The sequence below is a fragment of the Sinohyriopsis cumingii genome, chromosome 1 (assembly GCF_028554795.1).
Source record: "Sinohyriopsis cumingii isolate HCF-2022 chromosome 1, ASM2855479v2, whole genome shotgun sequence".
Lineage (NCBI taxonomy): Eukaryota > Metazoa > Mollusca > Bivalvia > Unionida > Unionidae > Sinohyriopsis > Sinohyriopsis cumingii.
Genome location: NC_142961.1, coordinates 103,274,383 through 103,302,329, shown reverse-complemented (window position 1 = coordinate 103,302,329; position 27,947 = coordinate 103,274,383). Strand labels below are relative to the sequence as shown.

Below are 27,947 nucleotides of genomic sequence, written 5' to 3'. Positions count from 1 at the left end.
TGGTGGAAATAAAACATTTAAAATTTACTATTTACCTACTCGACTGTATCGACGAAGAAACTGATTCATTTGAAAGGAAACACTATATTAGTTTGAGTAAGCATTCTACCTTATGCTTTTCGTGAGAATGGACCCGGATCCTGAATATAGGTATGCAAATGTCATGCCAAGTATAAATTAAAGAATTTTGAATTTATTGGTTGAAAATAACAGCGACGAAAAGACTTGCAACTGCAAATTATTCTCTTTAAATTATAACAGGCACCGATCTTTTTATACAAACAGATATATATATATATATATATATATATATATATATATATATATATATATATATATATATAACACTGTACTCCTTTAATATTGTGAACTATTTTCCTCCGTTTCCATAGCTTTGAGTAACAGATATCCGAAAAGTAAGTTGTCAATATAGTATTTCTTTTTGTGGAACAAGTGCAACTAAAACTGTAATCGATAGAAAAAGATCACTCTGTTATTTCTTTGTCAGTTATACAGCGTTTTTATTGATTAACACACGGTATGGACTCTTTCAATAGAGATTGTTTTTACTCCACTAAATAAATGTAGTTTGTTCAAGCGTCACTTAGGTAAGCGTCAAATTTAAAACAAATAGTAAGATGGGGAATTTTCGTGACTAAACTGAAGCAAATGCCCTTATAATAGGACCAAAAAATGGTCTTTTGTATCATAAGTCCAAGATGTGAATATCTGCCGAACTCGCTGTTTTACAAATATTTTGTCTTGAAAAGAAAAATCATTTCTATCCGTGTTCGAACTACACTAAGAAAATTGATATGCTGCACATGCCATTTTATATTTTACTGCGTGATAGTGAATAAGAAAAGAATACAATTGTCCTCTAGGTAGTACAGGTGTCCTTTTCGTTTTAGTATAACAATCATGTACGCACTGTCCTTAACTAATATGTGTATCTATGAATGTATTTTTTTTTTACATAACACATACCTCTATCTTACCAAAATTAAATATAACACTAGATCATAAGATTAGTTTGAAAATATTTCATATATTATGTGTCTGAGACAGGAAATTTAGAACAAAAAAAAATTTGCTTGAGTGCGTAAAATCTCAGGATGTAATATTCTGCTGTAAAATTCTACTGTTTTATTTACCGTATGTACTCGCTTATAAGTTAAGTCATGCTGCAAAAAGCAAAGATCCCTATCTGTTGTAGCATAATGTACATGCAGATCTGCGTATATCTTGTTTGTTTTACGAATTGCTTCGAACAAACTGCACAGACCCAGATCTGCCAGCGCATTGTCCGCCAGCAAATCTGGGTCTGTGCAGTTTGCAGTTGGACTAGACTGTGCAGTTTGCAGTTGGAATAGACTTATAAGCGAGTACATATGGTATGTTTTCTACACAACATTTATACATCTTAAAATGGATTAATGTGAAAAGATGAGTCCCGCATAAATTTAAAATACAGTAAAATCCCCAACAATTTAAGTAACATAATAATTAAGTTTCACTAGATTTATTGCGTCTACCGTCTCTACTCGCTTAAAAGACGAGTCCAACTGCAAACTGCGCAGACCCAGATCTCCCGTCGCATAATGTGCCAGCAGATCTGGTTCTGTGCATTTTTTATGAGTAATCAGTGCAACAAACAATATAGACCATGATCTGCAGGTGCTTTATGATATGGCATATCAGGATCTTTGTTGTTTGCAATTTGAATCAACTTACGTGCGAGTAAGTCGGTTACTGTTTTGACGGGAAGTAGGTGTGTCGTAATAACAGTGAGCGTCTGTTGTCAAGATCCTTTGAGTTAAGATTTAAAGTCATGTATTTAGCGTAAATAAAATAAAACTTAGCATGCTTCTCATCTCAAAGAGTTTATAAATAATTCTTGCTCTCTGGCCTTGTGACAGTTTCTGCTTATCCATGTAAGGTACAAAGCAATGGAATATAATTATTTAAAAAAAAAAAAAAAACAAAAAAAAAAAACAATATCACGGTCATACTAATACATACATGTGTGATACAAATAACATGACTCAAAGACTTTGAGTGCATCCTTTTAATCAGTCAACACTATTCATAAACAGTCAATAAAAAAATAACATAATACAAGATTTGCAAAGATAAAAAAATAGCAATGCATGCATCTATTCACGGAGAATCAATAAGTAACGTTCGTCAAAAGAATTACAAGAACAGAAATATAGATTGGCAAACAATCTGTCGTCGAATTATATATCGGTTCTTTTTGGTTCTGAATCCCGGCAAGTCCTTGTATAACTTTCAATGTATAAGTCTGTTTTCAGGCTGCTTCTCGGTCTCTATTCATGAAATTTATAAGCATACCGAAATTATCACAGACTGTATATCTAAGCGTGTTAAATTGCCTGCTTGTACGCAGTGTATCACAGATAAAATGAACAACTGCAGTTAATTAATTACGTCAGGTACATAAGTTATTACATGTGATGATAATGGCCTCTAAGTATACAACGATGATTTAATAAGCAATTAACTACAGGAATTAAACCCTGCTGGTCGAACGTTTTAAAAATGTTACGTATGGCGTTATCCTCGCCGTTCATGGGTGAAGAAATCAGATATTTTAAAATTGGCTGGTGTCCAAACATTATTTTTAGGTATATTAATAACTATTATCTTTAACGGTGATAACTTGTTAATAACGGTGATAAGTTGTCCAGAACGGTGATAACTTGTTAATAACGGTGATTTTTGTCCAATGCAAAAGCGAAATGTGAAAAGATTGGTTCATTCTCTGACTAAGAAATGTGTACAATTCTGATCTCCTTCCGTTGAAATATTTCCCATCTAATCCTCCAAAAGTCCATGTTCCATTAGTAAACACACAAGGCAAAACAAATACATGCATTAAAAAGAAAACATTTCTCGGCCGGTTTCTACAGATATCTCCATGTGTGCACATTGAAGCTATTACTGTGGAACTAAAAAAGTTCGTTCAACCATAACACCACCACAACAACAACAACAAAATGCAAGAATTAAGCATTTTAATACAATACATTATCAAGGAAAAACGACAACAATATCATTTGCTTCTGTTGTTTGTTGGGGTTGTTCATTATAAGCAATACACTTTTTAAAACGTCAGTCTTAAATAAAATGTGTGACACTGTCATCATAGATATATACGTGTGCCTGTATAAGCCTCAGTATCCGTAATGGTAATTTTCGGACTGCTGACTAAATGTGTATGTGTCGAAAATATAGTGTGTTGACATGATGATTGATTGATTGATTGATTAAATCTGTAACTTTAGCAATGTAACTTGATGCAACCCAATACATAAAATGTTATTTATAACGGGACATAGGATCAAACATTTATATATAAAAAATATTTTAAAAAACCAATGTATGAATAGTATTCATAATATAATTTCTTTAAAGGTTTCAATAATTACTAGTCTTAATTACACTTTGATTAAGCGAGCAGTTTAAAAAACATTCAAAGCCGTGATACAGAGACAAATACGAAAGAGCAATTTAAACATACAACCAAGCAACTGACCGCATGACATAACAGCAACGCTGCACACGAATTCGATTTAAACATTATCAAAACACGTCAACCTGTTTTGAAGAGATTCGTGAAAATACTTTGGATTTGCTTCCGTGGAAACATTCTGTAGAATAAAAACCTTAAGCAACATATATAGCTGGGGTGCACAACCCCCCGACCCGCGAACGTGTTCTGTCCAGCCCTCAGGGAAAATAAAAACAACACAGAAATCTGACCCGTGAACAGTAATTATATTAAAGAAATTAGTGTTTGCGGCCCTCGAATGGTCTTGGAAAATGCAGTATGGCCCTTGGCCGAAAAATGATGTGCACCCCTGAAATATAGGATTGTTGGAAAATAGCTTTTTTAATTCATGGAAGTTTGTTCAGCTGCCAGAAGGTCATTCCAATTGTGTATATCAAAAATTCGCATGCTGATACTTTGTGACGTATATTAAATACATCCTTAAAATATATTCGATTCCATTGTGGCACATTGCCGTGTACTTATAATTAAATTCTATGAGCACGTACCTGCTCAGAGAAACGCACAAATTTCCAGTTAACGTATGTTAAAGCGTTGTAAAAAAAAATATAAATATTTGCAAAATTAGACTTTTTAGAAAACAAACATTTTTGGGATGTTTCCTTGTAAATGGACTTGCCTGGAAATATTGTAGAACAATGCAAATTTTTGAACGACGCATTTGGTCGAGAAATTAAAATTATTTCTGAACAAAATAAATGTTTTAACTGTTATATTGCCAATGTTGCTATGATAAACAATTATGACATCCGTCACGCTAAAAGAAACCTTGTATTAAATTGTAAGTAATCATGTACCCTTCATATATCTCGTCCATGGCAATATTAATATAGCTACATGCATAATATTTATTATTATATTTGCCAGCATTCTTAAAGTTCTAAATTCCAGCTTTCAAAATAATATATGCTCATGGCCAGCAACGATGGAAGTGTTAAAAGTACATGCATTTAGTTTTCGACTTTATTTTATGCCGACAAACTTATTTTTCGAATAGCATATTCTGGAATGGCTGTTCCTTTCGAAACTATGAAATATTTTCGAAACAAATTAGTTTCAATCAAAGCACAACCTGCATTTACCTGAAAGCATGATAATTACGTGCTTCTTACGAAAATATCCAGGAATAAATATCGCAAGAAGTTTGTGCATTCTTATCAACAAAATTTGTTTTAAATATTGTTAGTGGGAAGCATTTCTTTTATAAATCGCAACTAATATATGCACTAATATTTTACAAATAATTTCAGTATTGATAACAGTATGCCATCTTGAAACATAAACAAATGCATTCTAATGGAGAGAAAAAAATACGCGTAGAGATAACATATAATAACCAAAACATGGAAAAATAGTTGCAACTGACAAATTGTTGCAATGACAGCATGCGTAGCAATTACATGCAAACTAAATTATAGCTATATTAAATAAACTCATTAATTATGAATTAAATATCTTTACCATATAAACAAATTATCCGTGTAGATAAATGTTACCAATGAAAAATACAAATGTGTCCCAGCAATGAAACTGGATTAACAATCCTACTTAGAAATACACACTACTTCGATGTGTGTGTATATATAAGTCAAAGTTTCAAAGTAACAACTACATTCATGGTATACAGGCGTGCAAAAGGGTATCAATTAATATTTTCTACAGGTGTTTCCAATTATGTGCAGACAATGAAAATTTACTCAGCTATAAAATGTAACCAAGCATTGGAAACCCAAGACATCGACTGTCCTCTCTTTAAAAGACAAAGTTACTCATGTGATTTCGTTAATTGCATATGCTTATTAGTGAAAGTTAATGATCCAAAAGACAGGGGATTTACCGCTTCAAACCCTACAGAGTAAAACGTTAAATACAAACTTGGCGATATATAAATATGACAATATTCGTTACATTCTTCTTTTTTTCCCCTTTTTCTTTAAGTTGCTTTCTTTTTCATCTGTTTATTGGTAGTTTGGACAACATATATGTCGTCGTCCCTTTTCCAAAGAAGACTGGAGTGCTCATTTTAAATTAAATTTATTAAGTGAGTGGAATATTTTCTAGCATTGGCAAGCAAATGTTTAAAATTAATCCAGGAGTTTCGAAATTACATTTAACATGAAACCAAACGTAAAGTTCATTTTTATGAATTTTACAACCTTCTTCCTGTAATTTTAGCCAAGTTATCGCTGTGCATAGAATGTATACTGGTAACGAGATCTTACACTCTGCGGCAAGCTGTTGGACCTTTGTGATGAATAACGTTGTCGATCTGTAATGTACAAAAATTGGAATCAGTACAGGTTAAATCCATTTATTTCTTGAAGACTATTTATCTTTTTTTAAAAGATGTCTTGTTGGGTGATGCTATATAAAACTACATCTAATCATCACACATCATTGGACAATACACTGAGAATGTGATCGGTACGGTTGAGTGTTTATACGTGACATTTATCCACACTATTTATTTTGCGACTGAGTAAAAATGATAAAGACGGGCGTATTTATTTATATATATACGAAATAAGTCTCAACATTAGGAGCATCTCAACAAATTCTAGACGGAATATGAATGTTTTGAGTGAAGAGGTCCTATAAGTTCAACGTTAACTGCACAAAGCAGTACAACCATTGTAAGGTGAACCTGTCGAAATATTCAGCCATTCACGGGGTGTATTTATACCTGTTCAATACTTTCATCGAATGGTATTAAACTATTATTTTAAAGTTTAGAAGATTGGTGTAAATCTCGTTTTAGCAGTCTAAGTTAACACCTGCGTTTCTGTAAATAGAAATTTATGATTCAATAACTAAGATGTGCAAGATCTTCTTACCATTTTGAGCATGGTAAACAGATCCCATTCCTATGTCCGATCCCATTTCTATGTCCGATCCCATTCCTATGTCCGCATTGTTAGCACTCCATCTTCTAAGAATCCCATTTTCGCGCTTCAGTTTCCTGTTTGACATCTAGAGGTCAAAACAAGATGAGCAAACTAGAATGGTGATGATTATTAACGAACGCAGCATACATAAAAAGATTATATCACTTGGACTACATTTAATGAATAATTTTAATAAGACACAAAATTTAACAATGAATAGACCGACGCACACTACTAGATTTAACATTTTCTAATGTAATAAATAGTAGGTAATGTGCAATATTACGTGTTACATGTTTCGAAGGAATCCCTTTTTAGTTGAATTAATTTTCTATTTTAACAAGACTGTGTCGCAGTCGTCATTGTATTTCTACCCTAAAAGATTTTTCCTATTCAAAAAGCTTTGCCCATTTAATAGTATGTTTCTTCTCTCAAATCCAGCTTCGTATCATTTTAATTTCTATTAAACTATGAAAGATATTCACCTTCGAGAACAATAACTCCTTTCTCATTCTCTCAATCAGCTTGTCAGCAGCTTCCTTTTCCAGATCCCCGCTTGGATCAGCTTCCGTTACCCGATAAGTGTTATTATCTCCCACAAAGATGACTTCTCCTGAAAATTTTCTGATTCTGTTTTTATTGATCGCAATCGGAGGAGAAATTTCTCTAACAGGTGGATCTTCACTGGCGTCATCCTTATTCAAGACTGCCCTGGAGTCTTCTTTGCAATCTCTTCGTAGATTGCCAACATGTTCATGATTTGTAAAGCCAGCCTGATCTTCAGTTTCCTGAAGGAGATTTTGACGTCCAGCTTCACCTAGTTCCTTTTCAGTTTTCGCCTGGGAAATGGTTTTACTTTCTTTCATTTCTTCAAATATTTTTTGAATGTCAAGTACAATTTCCTTGAGCATCTTCATCGTTGCATTTAAGTTGTTTAAACTGGGCTTATCATCGAGATTTTGTAATACGCAATCAAACAGACCATTGATTTCCGATGCATTGTCAAAGTTTGGACGGGCCTTTTCTTTCTTTGATCTTTTTACAGGATGGTGAGATCTCCCCCACTTGCGAGTTAACTTCTTTAGCTTCTTCTCCTCCCTAAACGGTACACCCACAATTTGTCCCATGAGAAGCACAGATGAATATGTCTTGGTGGCCTGAAGACTTAACGAGTTTACTATTTTCCACACGGTAATAGTATGTTTTTATTGTGTTCACTGAACCCATCCATGGATAATGGTGTAGTTATAACTTTGTTGGGAAAACCACAGATGACATAATTGTCGAGGAAACCCCCAAACCATGACGATACTCAAAATCAAATGCTGAATTTATAGCACAATATGCAGTGTAATAATGTAACCAAAATGTTGCTATTTGACAATAACTGCAATTACATTAGCTGCTAAATGTTGCGAAGATTTATATTAGTGACAACATGACCATGTGATCACGTCGACCTGAGCTATGTTTATTTCTGTATAAACTGTATCAACGTCTATTAATAGTCACGTGCAAACTAATGTTAACAATTAAACCGAAGGCATACACTCCGCAATTTTTAAAAAGAAATAAAAATGGTGGGTTTATGTTTTATTATAAAAATTTAATAAATTGATTTTGACGGAATCAGTTAAAAAAATCTTCGTAATTTAAAAAAATATATATATTTCTTTCACTAGATTTGATCTAAATCTGGAACAACTGTTGCATTTATAATGGATCTTGGTCTGCGGTGCCGCCTGTATTCTGCACTCAACTGTTGAGTCGGAAATGGCAGAAGTTTGAAACGTTTCGCTAAATTCACGCATGGGGACACCGAACACACTGACCCACCAGTATCTGACGTGCCTTCTGAAGTGGACGATATTTCACAAGCTGAAGTAAGAAGCATTCCGAATGAATCAGTCACTTGCCAGTTGAACATCAGGATGATCACAATCTAAAATAAAGTAATCTCGTACAGAGGAAAGATGACCAGAAAACAAAACGATTTAAATCTCTAAAAGAACATTAGGGCTACAGCAATTTCAACGCGGCTCGTTATGAAAGAAGTTAAAATTATAGGTAAATGGATATATCGATCTGGTGGGAGATAGACCCGACCATCCCAATTGTAACTGTCAGGGTCGATGTCTTCCTATACTTAACTATAATGGACCCCATCACTTGAACCATGTAACGATTGCTTTCAGTTCATTTGGAAATAGCCGCTGTATGTAGCCTAACCTGTTAATGAACAGGAAAATAGATTTTAAGAAATGAAAATTTGTCACTCAAGAGTCTGGAAAATAATGAGTTGGCTATGTTACATGAATATCGTACATGAAGGAATGTCCGAAAAGCGTACACATCCTTTGCTTTCAGTATTGAACTTCTATTCAGATCACGTGTGCTAATTTATTTCCTGTGTGTTATTTGCTGCATGAAACTAAGAATTTATACCACGATGAACTCAAAAACTCCTAATTCGTCATTGTTGTAAAGCCAATACCAGAACCAATAAAAGGACACTTTGTGGTTGACAAAGTTGTTACTCCTCTTCCTTAAAAGTGAAGTAGACTGCTTTCAATAACAACAATATATAAACCATTAGCAAATATGATATATTATCATACATGGAGTTATCAATAACTCACGCAAAATAAATTTATGGCAATACCACTGCGCGTGTTTCGTGTGACTCGGGTAACTATTGGCTTGTTGCGATTTAATCATATATAATAATGAGATAACCAAAGTGACCACTACTGATACTAGAATAAACCATATTGGAGAGTTTTTTTTTTTGGTTCAGTGCAGTTAAATGTAACACTTTAAACAGTTGAGATGCGCAGTATTACAGGTTTACGTGTGTGTGTGTGTGTGTGTGTGTGTGGTACGTACATCGGTACTTCTTTTCCTGTACCGATCGTCAATAGTTTCCGTCAGTAAGTGAGTCTTCGTTAAGTCACACGGAATCTTGTTATGACCTTAATGCTTTTAACGGCGTGTTTTAAATATTCATGACAAAATAGTTTTTGCAAAACATTCGGGCCCCAATCGAACTTTCGGAAACATTTCTTTAGGTCATGTTTAGGTTATTTACTAGCGTGTGTGAATGTGTTAAGTATATGTATTCCTTTGTAGATCTACGAACCATCCCAGGATTTTCAGGACGGCGCTTGATTTCTGTCTGAACGTTACGATATTTCTCAAGTCCATTAAACAGTTTCTCGTTTGTTGAGTGTGTTTTATATTTACTCTCGCTCTGTGTGGGTGTGGGTGTGTGTGTGTGTGATAGATCGCATGCCCCGTTGTTTGCATCAATATTGTAGCTAGAAAATTGAAGGCTTTATTTATAAACACTTTGCATTTTTTCAATGGGCTCTCTAATGTCAGCATGATGTCTAATGTCAGCATGATGTCAGCATGATGTCTAATGTCAGCATGGTGTCTAATGTCAGCATGATGTCAATGTCAACATGATGTAATGTCAGCATTATTTCAGCATGATATCTAATGTCAGCATGATGTCTAATGTCAGTATGTTGTCTAAAAATGTCAGCATGATGTCAGCATGGTGTTTAATGTCATCATGATGTCTAATATCATCATGTTGTCTAATGTCAGCATGATGTCGGCATGATGTCTAATGTCAGCATGTTGTCTAATGTCAGCATGATGTCTAATTTCAGCATGATGTCTTTTTCAGGATCAGCTATAGTCTAAGCTTAATCATCCCACTTTAGTCAACAGTTTTTAGATTACAACTTACACAACAATTAACATAAAACATAGCAAACTAATTTACTTGAAGGTACTGAACATTTAATTTTTGGGGGGAGGAGACTATGATTCTCTTTCGAGCTTAAATAATTTCTTGACAATTATTTAAAGTTAATTAATATTCTTTTCCAAATAATATTATGGATATAATATGCTATTATTTTGCTATGTTAATCAGTGCAAAATCTTTTTTCCATTTACTGACATACGAAAATGAAACAAAAAAGTATCAGGCCCTTGACCTACAGCATTAAATTGTTGGTCATTAATACAGTTGCGGTATACCATATAACGTATTGCGGTACGTTCGGAAATAATGCACGATATCGCGGTACAAAATATTTCATGGTACCCATCTCTGATAAACAGAAGATGATATGCCGTGACAAAATCGTATCATGCCCGCGAATTTCTCATCTGGATCAGCATTTTGGAAGTTATCTCATGCTTACTAATATATGTGGTATGCCCATTAAATATCGCCAGGAAAGCCATTTTAAAAAATCAAGTTGGTCATTTTGATATAAACGTCGATAAAGGATGCATCAACGTACGTTGGTTTGGAAACAAAAAGGCAGATAGAAAGAATAGCAAACATAGGAGCTTCCCCTTTTGAAACTGTTTTGAATTAACCAACTGGTCATTAACGACCGCTGCATGTAGCATGACGTCCCACCCTGTCACATTATCTTGACACCAGGTCGACCAGTCCTAACACTAACCTCTTAATGCTGAGCGCCAAGCGAGGTATTTGTTAGTACCATTTTTGTAAGTCTTTGGTATTACTCGGCCGGGGATCGAACCCACGACATCCCGCATCCGAGGCAGACGCTCTAACCACTATGCAACCGGAGTGGTCGTTATTGTGAGTGTTATCAAAAATTTTGACTGAATGAAAAGATAACGAGCATGATAACAACAACGATACTAATAAATATTTAAATTTGGTATCAAACATAGGTTGTTTTTTTTTCTCCATCTTATCATTTTTTTAAAGCTAGAAGAACATATGACAGGAACGATGGTCAGATAAAAAGAATTAAATGGCTACGTATATTAACTTTGAACAATATGAATTAGAATACAGAACAGAACAAAAGAGATAAGAATACAAACTTTATTTAATCATTATGTTGCAAATGTAATTTATAGCTTCAAATACGAACTCAGTCTGTGAGTAAATTCTAGTGTAAATATTTTATAAAATAATATTACTAGTACATATATACAGTTAATGAAGAGTACATGTTAAGGAGAAATTTGAATACGTTCCTTTCTATCCCATACATGGGGATATAAGGACTAGAAGAAATCAGATAATATTTCCAGTGGTGTTTACAGTGTAGTTTATTGCCCTTACAAACACAATGGTATGCTATTCTCGATTTGTACAACTTCGGCAGACAGGCGTATCATAACCCAGTGTCATGTCATTGTAAATCTTGCCAATTAGTTAATGCAATTATTTACAATTATAAAATTATATTACTCTTCCAATACGGATATAATCATGCCATGACACTTCAAATGAGTTCCACAGTAAGAGTTTGGATGGCCTGTATAGAATCACATTAGAGTATTTTTCAAACACGAACGTATTGCCTCATAGGTGTGCGACAATATACATTATTCTTGTGATAAGTGTGTGAATACCACAATTTCGGTTTCCTGTTTTAGGAATCTTTGAAGAAAGCGACGGAATATAGAACTGAAATATCTTCTTTTCTTTCATAATTAGTATTTCTCCACATAATATCACAGATACAATACGTTCTTATTCTGCTATAGATTAGAGCAAGATATTTTTCCATTTACTAACAGACGAAAATTAAAGAAAAAATACGTCAGGCCCCTGACTAAGAACATTAAACTGTTGGTCCCTATTTATAATTGCGGTATACCATGGTACGTACTGCGGGTACGTTCAGAAATAACGCGCGATATCACGGTACAAATTATTTTGCAGTACCAGACTCACATAAACAGACGACATGTCGCGTGCACAAATGTATCGTCTCTTGACCTCGAATTTCTCATCTAGATAAGCATTTAAAAAGTTCTCTCGTGCTTACTAATGTATTTTGTGGGGCCCATTATTTATAAATATCGCAAGGAACGCCATCAAAAATAGCAAGTATGTCATTTGATATAATCGTCGATAGAGGATGTGCCAACGTGCGTAGATTTTGAAACCTAATGCAGATAGAAAGAATAACAAAGACAGGAGCTGCCCCATTTTAAACTTTTTTTTTAATTAAACGACCGGTCCATAACGATTGCTGAACAAAAACAGGACTAATTAAAAATCACATTAGTTTGGATTGACCATTGTATGGTTCCACCTTTCCTAATTCTTTACAAAAACTTAGTTTGGATTGACCATTGTATGGTTTCACCTTTCCTAATTCTTTATAAAAACTTTGCGACGCATATTCATGGCGCGTGCCAAGTCGCATGGTAAATTTGCATGATGCACTGCGCACATAAATCCATTAACGAACCTATATTTGATAAATGAATCAGCAATAACTAAACTTTATGTGTCAATTTTAGAAGATTACGTTGACTATTCTAAATAATTTTGACCTCCAAAATATACACTTGTTCACACAAATGGCGCATTTCATTAATGCCTGTAAGAGACTGAAAATATTTGTGTTCGCTCCGTGTGTGGAATTGTTTCAGTATATAACAAGAAAATAAACTGTTATTTATCAAGACCCATCTATAAAACAATTTGATAGTGACATTTGTACAGGTTCATTTTTTTTGTACAAAAACGAAACAAATTCAAACCGAACGTAGGTTATCTTGCACGTATTTCCATAAATGAAATTATTTTGGCGATAAAAAATATTAAATCATTTTAAGGTTGACAGGGCTATCCAATATATATATATATATATATATATATATATATATATATATATATATATATATATATATATATATATATATATATATATATATATATATATATGTGTGTGTGTGTGTGTGTGTGTGTGTGTGTGTGTGTGTGTATGTATGTATGTATGTATGTATTGAAACCGATTAGTAATTTTAATTCAATTTCACTTGCATTCAGAGTCATTCGTAACATAAAATTAGTTTGTTCAAGAATAATCATACCTTTGCTTTGTCACATTTCAAATTTACCCTAGGTATACGTAGCACGTTATTGTCATTCCTACCTTTAAACTTGAGTTCTGAAATAATACTGTGAAAATCACAAGTAGCTGTGAAAGTCATATTGGCCTGTATTGTATTCGTCTTCCTTCCGCAAAGTCACTCTAGATAGTCATGTTCTGTCCTTTTCAATACATACATTCATACATACATACATGACAAAAAATATAAAGAACGAAGAATTCTCGTAAAAGGACAAATCTCGAAGTCTTACCTGCGCGTTCATTTGTTTGTACGAGTATTTTTATTATCTTTTCACCGATAGTTATGTGCACCATTTATGCATTTTACTGAGACGTATTCTGTAGTGCTTTGCTCATGATATGAGTATATCTTTTTAGTGCTTATCTATGGGCACACAAAAACATGGCAATAAGTATGTGACTAAATTATGATTTAAATTTATCGTTATGGTAATGAAACGTTCTTAATAAAGTATAATTTATTCGTGTTATTATGGTTTAAAAAAAATTATAAATACAGTATTTTCTAATTGTATCATTATGTTAATGAGACATTATGAATAAAGCATATGTTAATTGTATCATTAATGTATGGAAACGTTATGAAGAAAGTATGATTTACCGTATTGTTACGATAAGGAAACGTTATGAAGAAAGTATGATTTACCGTATCATTACGATAAGGAAATGTTATGAAGAAAGTATGATTTACCGTATCATTATGGTAAGGAAAAGGTATCAGCAAAGTATGGTGTAATCATATTATGGATGGGGAAACGTTATGAATAGAGTATGGTTTAATCGCCTCATTATGTAATGAAAACGGCATGAATACATAATGAGTTAATCATTTCATTATGGAAAGGACACAGTATAAATAAAGTATTATTAAATCGTATATTGTTAGTAAGGAAACAGTATAAATAAATTGTGATTTAAGTGTATCATTATAGTAAGGACACGGTATTAATAAAGTAAGATTTAAGTGTATCGTTATGGTAAGGACATGGTATAAATAAATATTGATTTAACTGTATAAATATGATAAGAAAATTATGTGAATAAAATATGATTTAAACATATCACTATGGTCAGTATCGATATAAATAAGTCAAAGGCATGTGCATCTCTCTAAAGATGGTCTCTCAACAAAATTCAGCTAAACCAAATTTAATAAAAAATCAGGCCAGGAGAGGGGTATTTAAATTCATTTACATCTGAACCAAAACAGACTTTTTCAAAGACAGAATGAATATAATCGTCAAGCTCTAAAGTTGGATGGTCTCGAAACCAGATTTGGAGTGCACGCAATTTAATAGATTTGTAGAAATTTCACTCTCCTGACATGCCAGCTTTTGCTGTATTGAGAGAGTTTCGGTATCATGTTTCATTTTGGCGTTTTGACTCCATGTTCCTTTTTTCTTTGTTTCAAGCACCTGGGCAAAACATTGTTCTCATAATCAGCACAACATATAAATTTCAAATAACTATTTTTGAATCGGGTGCATTTAATTTTTTGTTACATCAACTACATACATATGAAACTACAATTGTATTATTTAGAGGGTAGACATGGTGTTTTACTTGAGTTGTTGAATATGAGCGTACGCATTTTGTTTTGAGTGTTATGATCATTGTGTAATGTGTCGGTCTGTTAGACACTATTACTAACCATACCAGTCAGACATTGATGATATTTGTTTCGTTTACTACTCAAGTCATATTACAGAGACACTTTCTAATTAGTGTCATATAGTTGAAATAGTCACAAATTACTTAACATAATAATTAACCGCAATTATCAAACTCTATTAGACCTCGAATTAACTCATTAGCGTGTAGAATGGCATGACCGGATCTCTGATCCACCAGGTAATATAAACAAGCGTCAACCAATCAGATCGCTGCAACTTGTCACGAAGACTATTCTTGTCTCAGTCCACGTGCTCTATAAAGTAAACGATTACATGTATTTTGCTTTAATCGGGTACAGTTCATGTGCAGAAGAGAGATCAATAATAGTTGTGATCTTTTCATTTTGGGATATATTTAACGGAACACCACTATGAACACTAAAGTATTAATAAGGTAACTACTCTCTCTCTCCCTCTCTCTCTCTCTCTCTCTCTCAAACACACACATACACACACATGCATGTTTATATAAAATAATTAACCAAGCAAATGGTTTATGACATTGTAAGATGGACACCAGTTTTGTATTTCCTTTGACAATTTCCTATTGTTAAGTAACAGTGAATATTTAAAATCAATTGTCATAGTAGGTATCCATTTGTGAAACGTCTAATAGTAAGTAGTATACTGTGTTCTGTTTGTCTTAAAATCTCTGTAAGCCCTTTATCAATGTAAACTATCTACTTTTTTACAGACACCTTTCCGTCGTGCTTTTGTTTATGTCCTTGAAGGAAGCAGTCTTATCGGCACAAGGTAAATATTTTGTTTCACATTTATGTACAGTTCGCCCCTAACCTCCCCCATCCCGTCCATATTTTTCCACAAACTTTGGACGTTGCGATGCTGCATTAAGAAATCGTCACTAATTTAACATATACATGAATATACTACTATATCTGCATATATACTGAAATAAAATTGTTGAATAATAAGTGAGGAAGCAACACTCTTTTTGGAGATGGTTCAAAGCAAAGCTTTGATAAAGTCGATTGTGAACAATAAGACCCTAGCAAACCTTAGACTTTGGTCACAATTTAGGGAATGTCTGATTCCTAAACGATAATGTTTTAGCTTCTTCAACAAATTATTACCTCCTTATCGTTTCATCATCTAGGATTTAAAAAAAAATCAATTTGGCCAGTTGTGCGTGATAACAAATAATGTCCACCCCACCCCCACGCAAGAAAGTATCAATATATGTGTAAAATAGTTATGGAAAAGTATTTTCCTTGTGTAAGTTTAGTCTTCATCCAGCTTAGGACAGAATTGGGGTGACATTTATACCAACCAAATACTTTATTTATTTATTTATTTATTTATTTATTTATTTATTTATTTATTTTGCAACCTCTTGGCAGAGTTTGACCTGGGTAACTGGCAACGCTAATTAATGCCTTCTCCCCATCACACACACAAATAATAATAATCAGGATGTGAATTATAACAGAAACACTAAATACACAGACTATAGGATTATCAATACAAAATTACGTTTTGTTGGAATCTGAAAATTCATCAGGCAGTCAGTGAGACCAAATGATGTTGTAAAATGCAGTTTGCAGTACTTAACTGGACTATTATTTTATTCAACAAAACAACATAGTAGACTTTATAGTATAGAATGTATGATTAGCAAATACAATCACATTCGTCATGCAGTAAATATGACCAAATGATGTTAAAATTAGTTACAGTACATAACTGGCACGTGGTTTTAAAAATAGTATGCGGAGTAATGAAGAATAACTAAATTATTTTGTTTGTTCAATTCAGCAAGCATAACAGTAGTTTGTTGCCATTTCTGGTTCTGGTGTAGGGCAAAATATCACTTTTTAGCATAGCAATTACGTGTTCGTTCTGGCCACAGTCTTAAAACAAATAGAGAGGTGATAGCTGGGTTGTCATTTAGATGGGTGACATATAGCATTTTTAACCGGAAAATTCTCGGCTGATTGTACAGCTACTATTTTGGACGGACTTGCTGCTATTACCTCAATACCGCTGTGATTTTTGTCACTGTTCTTTGTTGTCTTAATCCCAATTTACTCTTTAAACGATCAAACGAAGTATAACGCACCCAAAAGAGCACTTTGATCAAAAGGCACAGTTTTGATCTCTGTAGGTAACAAATTAGTATAACAGCAAGTGAAAAATTAAACGAATTTGATGCTGGATGTTATGTTTAAGGTGTGTTCGCCATACGAGTGAAAATTTGTCGGCACTTGTAATCATTTTAGTGGTTCATTGATATCATTACGGCTAACAAAATTGCTAATTTTATCAGGAATTATAAATTAAATTAGAATCGTATTAATCCCTTTTTATCACCTCACCCTGTCATACTCAAAGTGACTGGAAAATGTATTTGCAAGTGCGTGAGAAATTCGATGATATATTATGAAAGAATCGTGAATTCATTCTCATACAATGGTATATTGAAAATTGTTGAGATAAAGTTTCGGGAATATGTGGGTATTTTCTGATAACACTTGTACTCTATTCACTTTGTATTTGCCGGTGAAATATTAATTTCTGTATGAACCGCGGTATTTGAAAGGAAGAGTGATATTAACACTTCACTGAGAGCAGGCGGTAATGATAACTCTCCCAACCAACACCCGATACCAACAGTTCTGTGTACCTTCTTGGCGACATCGCCCGGTACATAGTGTCCGAAGCGCAATTGGCGTGTCTGGGAGAAAGAGTGATACCCATGTATCCCCGCATCTTATCTATCTAACAAATAGCCCACCTCTCTTAATCTACTTTAATTCCTTTACCTTTGCCAAACACTACTTTGTCTATCACAACTCTGTAAGATTATGGCAAAACATGACTTTTAGCGACTTTGAAGAATCCACCTCGCACAATGGGGCAGTTGTGTTTGTGATCTATGCATGATGGACGAACATATGAAAGGTCGATACTGATCCTTGAGTCATAAGTTATTGGTAAGTCACAAGCGGTCTGGGACAGACATATACGTGTATGTTTACATTAGAACACCTTGTCAGACAACACTGTGCGGAATCAACTGATGGCAGGGGTAATGATAATAGTTTATTTTCCAGCGATTTTTAACTGTTACGTACTTTATTACTTTAGAACTTTTTATATATTACAAAAACACAGACCGTATTATGAAAAATATTAACACCTGTCTTATAACAATCTTATTAATTTAAAACCAAACAATCCGAAGAAAACTTTTAGGAATTCGTATTACTATTAATGTACTTGTAAAAACAAATACTTGAAGTCATCAATGTTCAGATTTAACAAAACTTACTTTAAGGCACAGAACTTTAACGAACATAATAATTTGCTAAGTTTGCTGACAAATATTACTGAATTTACAAAGCAACATGGTTATAATACGAGTATTGCCAAAGAGCAGATCGCACAATATATGTAAGCTTATGCTGTGTGTGTGTGTGTGTGTGTGTGTGTGTGTGTGTGTGTATATATATATATATATATATATATATATATATATATATATATATATATATATATATAATAAAACGTTTCTGATTTAACAATGTAACATCAAATGTTGTTCGTACCATAAGGCGCTGTAAAATAAAATGATTATTATAAATAGGGCGGTCACCTTTTCTATTTGTCCGTCTGTTCATCCGGCCGGCCGATATATTGCGATATTAGGACAATGATAATAGTGTAAAAGTACTCGACTGCTTAGCTGTCAAATACTCGAGCTTCAAAAAGAGAAGTAACAAATTTATTAAATGGTAATTACTATACAATCCAGCTGATATACATAATTATGCAGGATAAGAACCTTCAAGTCTCAGATTATAATTGTTTATAATTAAAATAATTAAGGTTATCATATAAACTGAGAGAGAGAGAGAGAGAGGTCCCTATGAAGAGTTTATGTGTTCAGCGGACGTTGAGAGGGAAAGAAGGTGTATGTATGGTTGTTTAGAATGTTATTGGGCCATTTACATTAAAGCCATCCTTTAACGACAACTGTATAATTACTCTATTCACTCTAATTACATCATCATCAATATTGTTATTATTGCTGTTGTTATTATTGTTCTTGTTATCATCAACACCAACAGCAGCATGTTCATGATTTTCATACTTTATTATTGACACTTTCCCATTCAAAAGTGCAAATCCTCCAAATTCGTCTTAATCCTCAATAAATTTGTAAGAATTCAACTTACCTGCAGTGACCAAAGTTGATCCCCTAAAAAGATAACATAGCGCTTATACACATAAACTCTGCGATAAAGGTTTAGCACAATAAAATATCCGTCTCAATGAAACTTTCGTGGCTAACAATGTTATCCTAAGGGATAGCTTTCATTATCTAGCAATGGCACACGTACACGCGTATACCAACCTTCAGCGTGTGCTGTCTTGACAATTTTATTGGGGTAGAGGTACGGGATGAAGTTTGAAATTGGCAAGTACTGATACGATCATAAAAATACCAAAATGTCTGGTATTATGAAAAACAATGCTATAAATTAAACTCTCAAGAGATGTGATCCCACCTTTATTCCTCTCTGTGCCAAAATAAATGCAATATTAATTAGGAATTATCTATTGTAGTAGCGGTTGTGGTGGTAGAGGTGGTGATGGTGGTCGTAAGCAGCAGTAACACCTTCATACCAATTAAGTACGAGAACAGTACGATTAAAACAAATCAGAAACTTAATGAAAAAATATAATTAGTAGGGTATGTACATGTAAAAGTTTCTTTAATGTATGTCACATTACTTACATTAATGCAAGAACCGTATCAATTGAAAAATATGCAATTAAGAAACGAAAGGGCTAACACAAAGTAATTATCAGAATGTTCTCTGTAGGCCACAAACGACGTCCCGCATTACGATTTTATCTGCACCTAAATGTAAACCAAGAAATCAAATAAACATATCCCTTAATACTCCTCTAATCCGTATGTACACCTGCACCTACCTGTATGAACCCAACTTTGTTCATAAGCGAGTTGGTGCTCTGTTAATCTAAAACGCATATGGACTAATACCACTTCACAAAAACCGAAGTTACTGCGGTGTTTTAATGCTTTTTTACTTATTGTATTCATTTATTTTTTAGAGCACTTAGAACTACACCTGTTTTATTATAGCAAGCGGGAGCTTATCCTGTTGGGTTGGCCTCTCAAAATATAAATTGCTCCAACAACATTATTGTAACGATAATATTTTCTAATGTTTGGAAGTGGCGTTCAATCATTAGCATTAAGTGAACGAAACCATTTATCAGCAAGACTGATAAATGAAAACTAATTTAGGATAATGGTTTGTTTCGTGGAAAATCATTGTACCCAAATTTATTGCCAACTCGGGTTTAGGAATACGTATATCCAAAGAGTCTCAATAAAGAAACGTGCAGAAACAAAATGATCAAATAGAAAAAAATAAGATATCTGTAGTACCAAAGTATACATCGTGTAGCAGGAAGGAAACCATGGTCGTCACGGGGGTGGGGGTGGTGTTTGGTTTGAAATCTAATATTTGCTTTCCCATGGAACCTGCATCAAGTCTACGGACACGTATTCAAGTAACATTCAAAAATATTACGCCACAAAAAGTAAATCTCTTTATACTATGATTCTGAGATTCAATTTCGCCCCCTGCATTTTTGTACTGAGATGATCCCAAAAGACAGTACCCAAAAATTATTTTCAATATGGCGGTGGTTAAACGTGACAAAATGAAGGCGCTCTCCACCCCACACGAAGCTTTGAATGCCTCGGTCTTTTTGCTCAGCTTACAAACACCTCATGTCCGTCTACGTCCTCATGTTTCTTTCTTTTTAGGACACTAAACTACCTTTTAAATCGTGTCTATTCAGCAAAATTCATGTAATTTGTATGTTTATTGTCTGTTTGGATAAGCATGCAAGTGTGATTTTGATTATGTTTAAGTCCCTAAAACGTTCTATATAAAAATGTCCTATATTTTTTCTTTTAGGGCTAGCAATGATCTTTTGCCTCTAATTTTGATAATAGCTCAGTACAGTTTTGCCCGTCACCCCTGCCTGGGTATAGGCCGCCCACAAAAAATCGCCAAAGGCTTCAAGACACAGAACACAATTAATTTTACTATATGTTCTCTACATTTGTTTCTCAATACTGACATTTCCACTGTGTGACAATCTGTACAGATCATATGTTTATCTAAAATACCTTCAAAGATGCCTTCACGGTGAAGTTCTTGTCAATGGTTGATCTGCATTATTTTGAAAGGCTGGACTGTCAACAGAGCAGTATGTAAACAGAGATTTCACTTCCGGATCATCACCAAAGCCATATTACTCACTGTGCACTGTCGCCGAATACACATGGAAAACCACACCTTGAGCTCATATTCTCAAAAATAAACAACTACCTTTAAATCGCTACAAAAATGCATAAATGTAACTCTTCGAGCACCACCAAAATGAGAGAGGTAAAATGTCCTAAAAATAGACTAGAACTACATTCGTGGATACTGAACTGGGAGTACTAATTGTGACCCGATTCCTTCTGTCCTGTGCCATCCCCTCGAGCCGACTCCAGGTGTGACCCATCTTGGTGATGTCCGCCTCAAGGTCGCATTTAAAAATAGTGCCTTTCTCATAAATAGTTTCCCTCTTGCCCACCCCTCGCCAAATATTCCAAGCTGGAACACTGTAAATAAACTAGCTGAAGTTTGTCAAGCTATAGCTTCAACGTACTTAATTGGTCTGTAAACATTACATGCATCCCTTCCCCTGTGATTGCAGATGAAAAGCCAATCCATTTGTCTGTATTCATGTCACATATTTTATACAACACTGTGTTTCTATTAACCGAGATACTTAAGACAAGGAGCTTTTGATGAAGTACTTGCCCCATGTAAAAAGCTCCTAGCTATAGAGAGATTGTATGCAGTATTTAAGAACTTTGGAAGAGGAGTGTGTGTGTGTGTGTGTGTGTGTGTGTATTTATGTATGTATAGGGTTTAACGGACCATCAGCATTATCCATGTTATACTGATTAAAAAATGTTCTAAAACTAAAAAAAATTGCAAGAAAAACCTTTGGAAGAAACACCATTATTCTCAGAAATAGGAACTATGTTGTTCTAGGAACAAGCATGGGCGCCTGCACAATGGGGCAAGGGGTGGGGGTCGGGGCTTGCCACCACCATTTCCCGGATTTCACCTTCAAAATGTTTTAACCTACATCTGTAAAACTTAATAGATGCCCCTCCCCGAAAATAATTCTGCAAGTGCCCATGGGTACAAGGTAAAGTTCATAAAGAATGTACGATTAGAAATATTAGGAAGTTGGGGTGGGGCATGAAAGATTTTGACTGATGGAGTAATTGTTATGGTGTTGTCCTTCTTCCCTGGGGAAGTTTTGAGGAGAATGCTTATGAATAAAATTAAATAAAACTATAAATGGTTATAAGTATAGAATCAAAATGGTTATAAGAGTTTTGAATCAATGGTTTAATTCAGACATAGAGCGCTCTCAATTAACTCAATATTGGCTAAGAAATGGGATCTAACTGCGGACCCAGGCTGGCTTTAGTGGATATTAAACCCCACACCCTTGTATTATGAGCCTGGCGCTCGACGAACTGAAGTAATACGGTTCCCCTGAGATATGGTCAAGAAGAGTGCTGCATTTAGATCGAATCTTTTTCCTTTTTTTAAGGTCCTCTTGCTTGGATGTCTAATTTTCGACTTGCTTGTAATGGCTAGAACGAAACACCAATTATCCTATTGATTTCAATTAGATTTTATTCAATTAGATTTTATCCAGCAAATGAATCTGATTTTCATTTTTAATATGAAAATGAAATTTAAATTTTCTTTAAAATGCTTTTCAGGCAAAGCAAATGCAGAACCAAGTTGCTGTGAAAATGGTGGAATGTGCATCATGGGAAGTTTCTGCCACTGTACAGGGTAAGCTGTTATGCATTGAAAACATAAATTTGTTCATTAGAAAATAGTTAAGACAAGAAGTTTTATGATCAGAATTTGTAAAAAAAAATATATAAAATCTTCACCATGTTTAAAATATCTGGAAACAATGATAACATTTTACAACAATTTATCTGGCTTTTTCTGGTATAATTTAAAACCTGTCTAACATAGACTGTTACTTATCACAAGAAGCCATTAGGTCTTGTATTAAAAACAGGTAATTGTAAATGTAACAAATTTTAATGGCTTAAAAAAACCCCATGTATGGCAGTCTAATCTTCATTGATATATATATATATATATATATATATATATATATATATATATATATACACACACACATATACACATACATATATACACATACATATATACATACATGTATTATATCTCGTGGCCTATCCATTTCAGTGGATTTTATGGGCGTTACTGCGAGAAGGAGTTGCTGTATCGAACGTGTGGCACACTCCCCCATGGCACATGGATTAAGGCTGGGTGTAATGCATGCCAGTGTTATGATGGAAACATGATCTGCTCTCCAAACAGATACTCTGGTTGTGGTAAGTATTTATCGCGTAATCTTGCAAGAGTAGGATATAGTATTGATAGCTTGACACCATAGGGATCTGGGTTCAGTGCCAGGTTCCATCAAGGCTGAGTGTTAATGGTCACCTACCCATGGTATGTGATTTAGCCTAAGTATGTCGGTTCCCTGAATATATAAGACAACCCTAAGTCACTACATCTTTTTAGTGGTAATAAATCTACATGTCAAGTACTTATTCATTTGTAACAATCAAGCATCAGAAATAAATGACTGCGGACTGGTTGGACTATACATACACCACTTACGAATTTCAGTTGATCATTTTATCTTTTTGTTGAATCAACTTTCCAATCTGATTTAAATCTCCTCTGTCCTATGTAAAGTAGGGTAGTGAAGATCTGATTTAAATCTCCACTGTCCTATGTAAAGTAGGGTAGTGAAGATCTGATTTAAATCTCCACTGTCCTATGTAAAGTAGGGTAGTGAAGATCTGATTTAAATCTCCACTGTCCTATGTAAAGTAGGGTAGTGAAGATCTGATTTAAATCTCCACTGTCCTATGTAAAGTAGGGTAGTGAAGATCTGATTTAAATCTCCACTGTCCTATGTAAAGTAGGGTAGTGAAGATCTGATTTAAATCTCCACTGTCCTATGTAAAGTAGTGAAGAACTGATTTAAATCTCCACTGTCCTATGTAAAGTACGGTAGTGAAGATCTGATTTAAATCTCCACTGTCCTATGTAAAGTAGGGTAGTGAAGATCTGATTTAAATCTCCACTGTCCTATGTAAAGTAGGGTAGTGAAGATCTGATTTAAATCTCCACTGTCCTATGTAAAGTAGGGTAGTGAAGATCTGATTTAAATCTCCACTGTCCTATGTAAAGCAGTGAAGAACTGATTTAAATCTCCACTGTCCTATGTAAAGTAGTGAAGATCTGATTTAAATCTCCACTGTCCTATGTAAAGTAGGGTAGTGAAGATCTGATTCAAATCTCCACTGTCCTATGTAAAGTAGGGTAGTGAAGATCTGATTTAAATCTCCACTGTCCTATGTAAAGTAGTGAAGAACTGATTTAAATCTCCACTGTCCTATGTAAAGTAGTGAAGAACTGATTTAAATCTCCACTGTCCTATGTAAAGTACGGTAGTGAAGATCTGATTTAAATCAGATTGATCAACTTTCTGAATTACCCACCTACGTAGTTTTTGTGGGTAGGTGGTGTATGTGTAGGAGAATAAAATGTCAACCCTCAAGTCAGTGCTAATCTTTACTTGATAACAAAAACTTGTAGTTTATATTTGAGCACTTTCACCTGACCATTTCTTGGCCTTCTTTGAGAATGGAAAAAGTACTTTGATCTGCTTCGTCACAGGACAAAATTAATTCAACTCCAGTGATAGAATACATTTCCTTATTTTCTATCCTATTACTCTGCCCTTTCCTTTTATAGTGTTAAAAGTGAACATGGTTTTCATTGTTGTACGAACATCATAACGATTTCAAGCGGGCACATACATGTCACATATCCTTGGCGGCCATGGGGTTGTGTCAACATTTAAGTTCATGATCTGCCATGAGATTGGCTGCCCCTGTTGGCCAGATTATGTTGTCCTTGTTCGATATTCCAAACATCTATGTAAAAGTGGTGAGTTCAGTTTTTAAATGGATTCTTAGTTTCATCTTTACCCTTATAAGTAGCACTTAGAATTTAAAATTTAAATTTCAGAAACAGCGCAATGGAAAACAGGCCATAAGGAAAACCCTACCTATACAGAAGGCGAAGCTGTGGACCCAGAACTCCCAGACTATAATTATGAATACTATTACATGTATGAAGAGGACCACAATGTTGCCCGAAGGACCCACATACATTGTTTTTGGACACTCTTAATTTTTTCAACTGTCTATACAGTTTTTGTGGATTCTTGAAACCAATTGTTGATTGTGAAAACTGCGAGAATCAAACCTAATAAATGAAAAAGGAGACGGTAACCTTATACTGAGCACAATCAAGAGACAAGGTCACATGTCGAATGACGAAGGTTGCAAAAATTACTGTTCGAAAACAGCTGTCAGTACACAATTAGTTAACCGACATTTCATGGTTCAAAAGAAGAGAGATTTAGATTTTGGACAATGAATGTTTTATTACTCGATCATAGGGACGTTAGAGTGTTTAGTAATGATGGATAAAAGTTGTTGCTGGGTAATAAAGCATTTACTGTTTGATGACAAGTTATGCATGAGATAACAATGGTTACAAAACAGATGGATAACAGAGGTTGCTTTATTTAATACAAAGGATGAATATTCACAAAGGTTTTATGAAATAGTGACTTCCATGTTGGATATAAATGGAAGTTTCCTAGGTTTAGAAACCTTTCTAATAAACTGATGATATTTGTATAAGTATAACGATCTATTGGTGCTGATCAGGAATCGGCTTACTGGTAGATATATATATATATATATTTCCTTATGATGGGAGAAGATGCCATATTGAGTGCAATATTAAAATTATGCAATACTTTTATGTCATGTACTTGTCATGTATTAATTTGTCATTCCATGTAAATTATTACCTGCAATAAAAAAGGTACAAGGCACACAATCTTTCACACTCTTTTTCTTTTATTCTACACTGATTTATTCTTTAAACTGCACACAACTTTGACTCGTGCATCTTTAGATCTGTGTGCAGTTGAATTATCTCAGTGTAATAATCTCAGAACACCTGAGATCACACACCTGGCTACTATCTAACTAAAAGTCAAATACAAAACACCACAACTGGCTGGTATTTATCTTAAAGTCAATACAACAGTAGCTGGTTGGTGTCTATTTAAAAGTCAAATACAACAATACATCTGGCTGGTATCAATATAAATGTCAAATAGAATAGTAGTTGGCAGGTACCTAAAACAAAGTCGAATACAACTGTAGTGTGTTGATACCTACTTAAATGTAAAATACAAAACACCACATCTGGCTGGTATTTATCTTAAAGTCAATACAACAGTAGTTGGCTGGTATCTATTTAAAAGTCAAATAGAACAATAAATGTGGCTGGTATTAATATAAAAGTCAAACAGAATAGTACTTGGCGGGTACCTAAACAAAGTCAAATACAAATGTAGTGTGCTGACACCTGCCTAAAAGTAAAATACAACAATAGTTGGCCAAGAAATCTGGGTTAATATAATGCTTTCTTGCCAAAGTTCTGCAAATACCTTTAACTGGATACATTTAAAAAAAAAATTGTTTAAAGGTCTCTACACATTAAATATCTTCAGCCATATTTGATGACAAACGAGCACAATCAGAATTAAATTAAAAGACCTTTACATCAAGATGCTTTCTGTCACATTGGCTAAAATTGTGAGAATCAGTTTTTGTGAAAAAGTAACTAGAGCATCTTCCAGTTTTTATTAATAACGATAAAAATGGCTTCAGATCTACCTAAGTTTTAAATTCTGAAAACCGTCATTGAAGGATGCTTTATGACAAATATGACAAAACTTATGCTGTCAAGTTTTTAAGAAGTCATCTTTTTTTAAAAGATAATCTATTTTTAGTAATGGTGGCCATATCTGGTGGTGGATCATCGAGAAAACCAAAAGGAATTCATGATAAAATACAGTCAATTCATCAGATAAATTCTGCTGAGTTTATTTTTGACAACAAGTTGTGTAAAGATAAGGTCTGTCTATATTTAGCAACAGTGGCCATATTTGATGCCCAATAAGCATGATTTTGTAAATTTGAAAGGCTTTCATGCTAGGATGCGCTCTTAGGTTGGAATACCTTCAGTTGAGTATTTTTGAGAAATTGTTGTAAGGCTTATGTATTTTGAATAATGGCTGCATATATATAATCACAGATCGACATCAATCATGCAAGGATGCTGTCAATATTTTGGGTCAACTTATATTGAGCAGTTTCTGAGAAGTCTCTATACCTGATGATGATTGATCAGCATGATTTGTATGAATCTGAAAGGTCTGTTTGCCAACTTTTGCAGTAATTGGTTCAGTGTCTTTTTAGTAAATGTTGGCAAAAGACACAATACATGGGATTGGCTGATTCTGTGCATTTCTATAAAAGGCAGTAAGCTCCCATTTCCTCTGCATAACAGTCAATAATGTGCCGAACGTGCCGTAAAAACCAAAAGAAATAAAGAACATAAAGTCAAATTCAAAGCTCTGCATCTTGTCCAGATGTCATGTCAGCAATGTAAATCTGTGTGAACTCCAGCTTCACTCTGTCTCATGAACTATTTCTGACACTATTTCATAAATATGAACATAGAAATGAAAAATGCATAAATTTCTGACCAACAATAGACAG

At 34.1% G+C, this 27,947-nt stretch overlaps 2 protein-coding genes across 2 annotated transcripts; one reads left to right on the top strand and one right to left on the bottom strand.

Moving 5' to 3' along the window:
* Positions 1 to 2,053: 2,053 nt before the first annotated feature.
* On the bottom strand, positions 2,054 to 21,385 carry LOC149807469 (uncharacterized). The gene is made up of 5 exons (XM_089966915.1): positions 21,285 to 21,385; positions 19,288 to 19,310; positions 6,966 to 8,422; positions 6,430 to 6,565; positions 2,054 to 5,864 (listed from the first exon to the last, which is right to left on the bottom strand). The coding sequence occupies exons 3-5, from the start codon at positions 7,605 to 7,607 to the stop codon at positions 5,776 to 5,778; spliced, it is 867 nt and encodes a 288-aa protein (XP_089823041.1). The 5' UTR covers positions 7,608 to 8,422; positions 19,288 to 19,310; positions 21,285 to 21,385; the 3' UTR covers positions 2,054 to 5,775.
* On the top strand, positions 15,390 to 25,651 carry LOC149807468 (cryptic protein-like). Its single transcript, XM_089966926.1, has 5 exons — positions 15,390 to 15,485; positions 15,786 to 15,844; positions 22,956 to 23,031; positions 23,464 to 23,612; positions 25,327 to 25,651. Exons 1-5 carry the CDS (start codon positions 15,463 to 15,465, stop codon positions 25,527 to 25,529), a joined length of 510 nt encoding a protein of 169 aa, XP_089823052.1. The 5' UTR covers positions 15,390 to 15,462; the 3' UTR covers positions 25,530 to 25,651.
* The last annotated feature ends 2,296 nt before the right edge of the window (positions 25,652 to 27,947 follow it).

What these genes read in the sequence shown, in the direction of transcription:
- LOC149807469 (XM_089966915.1), bottom strand. Translation starts at nt 7,607, where the DNA reads ATGGGACAAATTGTGGGTGTACCGTTTAGGGAGGAGAAGAAGCTAAAG. An exon ending in AGGAGTTATTGTTCTCGAAG is followed by an intron (nt 6,566 to 6,965) that starts GTGAATATCTTT and finishes TTTGACCTCTAG; the next exon opens with ATGTCAAACAGGAAACTGAA. An exon ending in TGTTTACCATGCTCAAAATG is followed by an intron (nt 5,865 to 6,429) that starts GTAAGAAGATCT and finishes TGTACATTACAG; the next exon opens with ATCGACAACGTTATTCATCA.
- LOC149807468 (XM_089966926.1), top strand. Translation starts at nt 15,463, where the DNA reads ATGAACACTAAAGTATTAATAAG. An exon ending in AGCAGTCTTATCGGCACAAG is followed by an intron (nt 15,845 to 22,955) that starts GTAAATATTTTG and finishes AATGCTTTTCAG; the next exon opens with GCAAAGCAAATGCAGAACCA. An exon ending in AGTTTCTGCCACTGTACAGG is followed by an intron (nt 23,032 to 23,463) that starts GTAAGCTGTTAT and finishes TATCCATTTCAG; the next exon opens with TGGATTTTATGGGCGTTACT.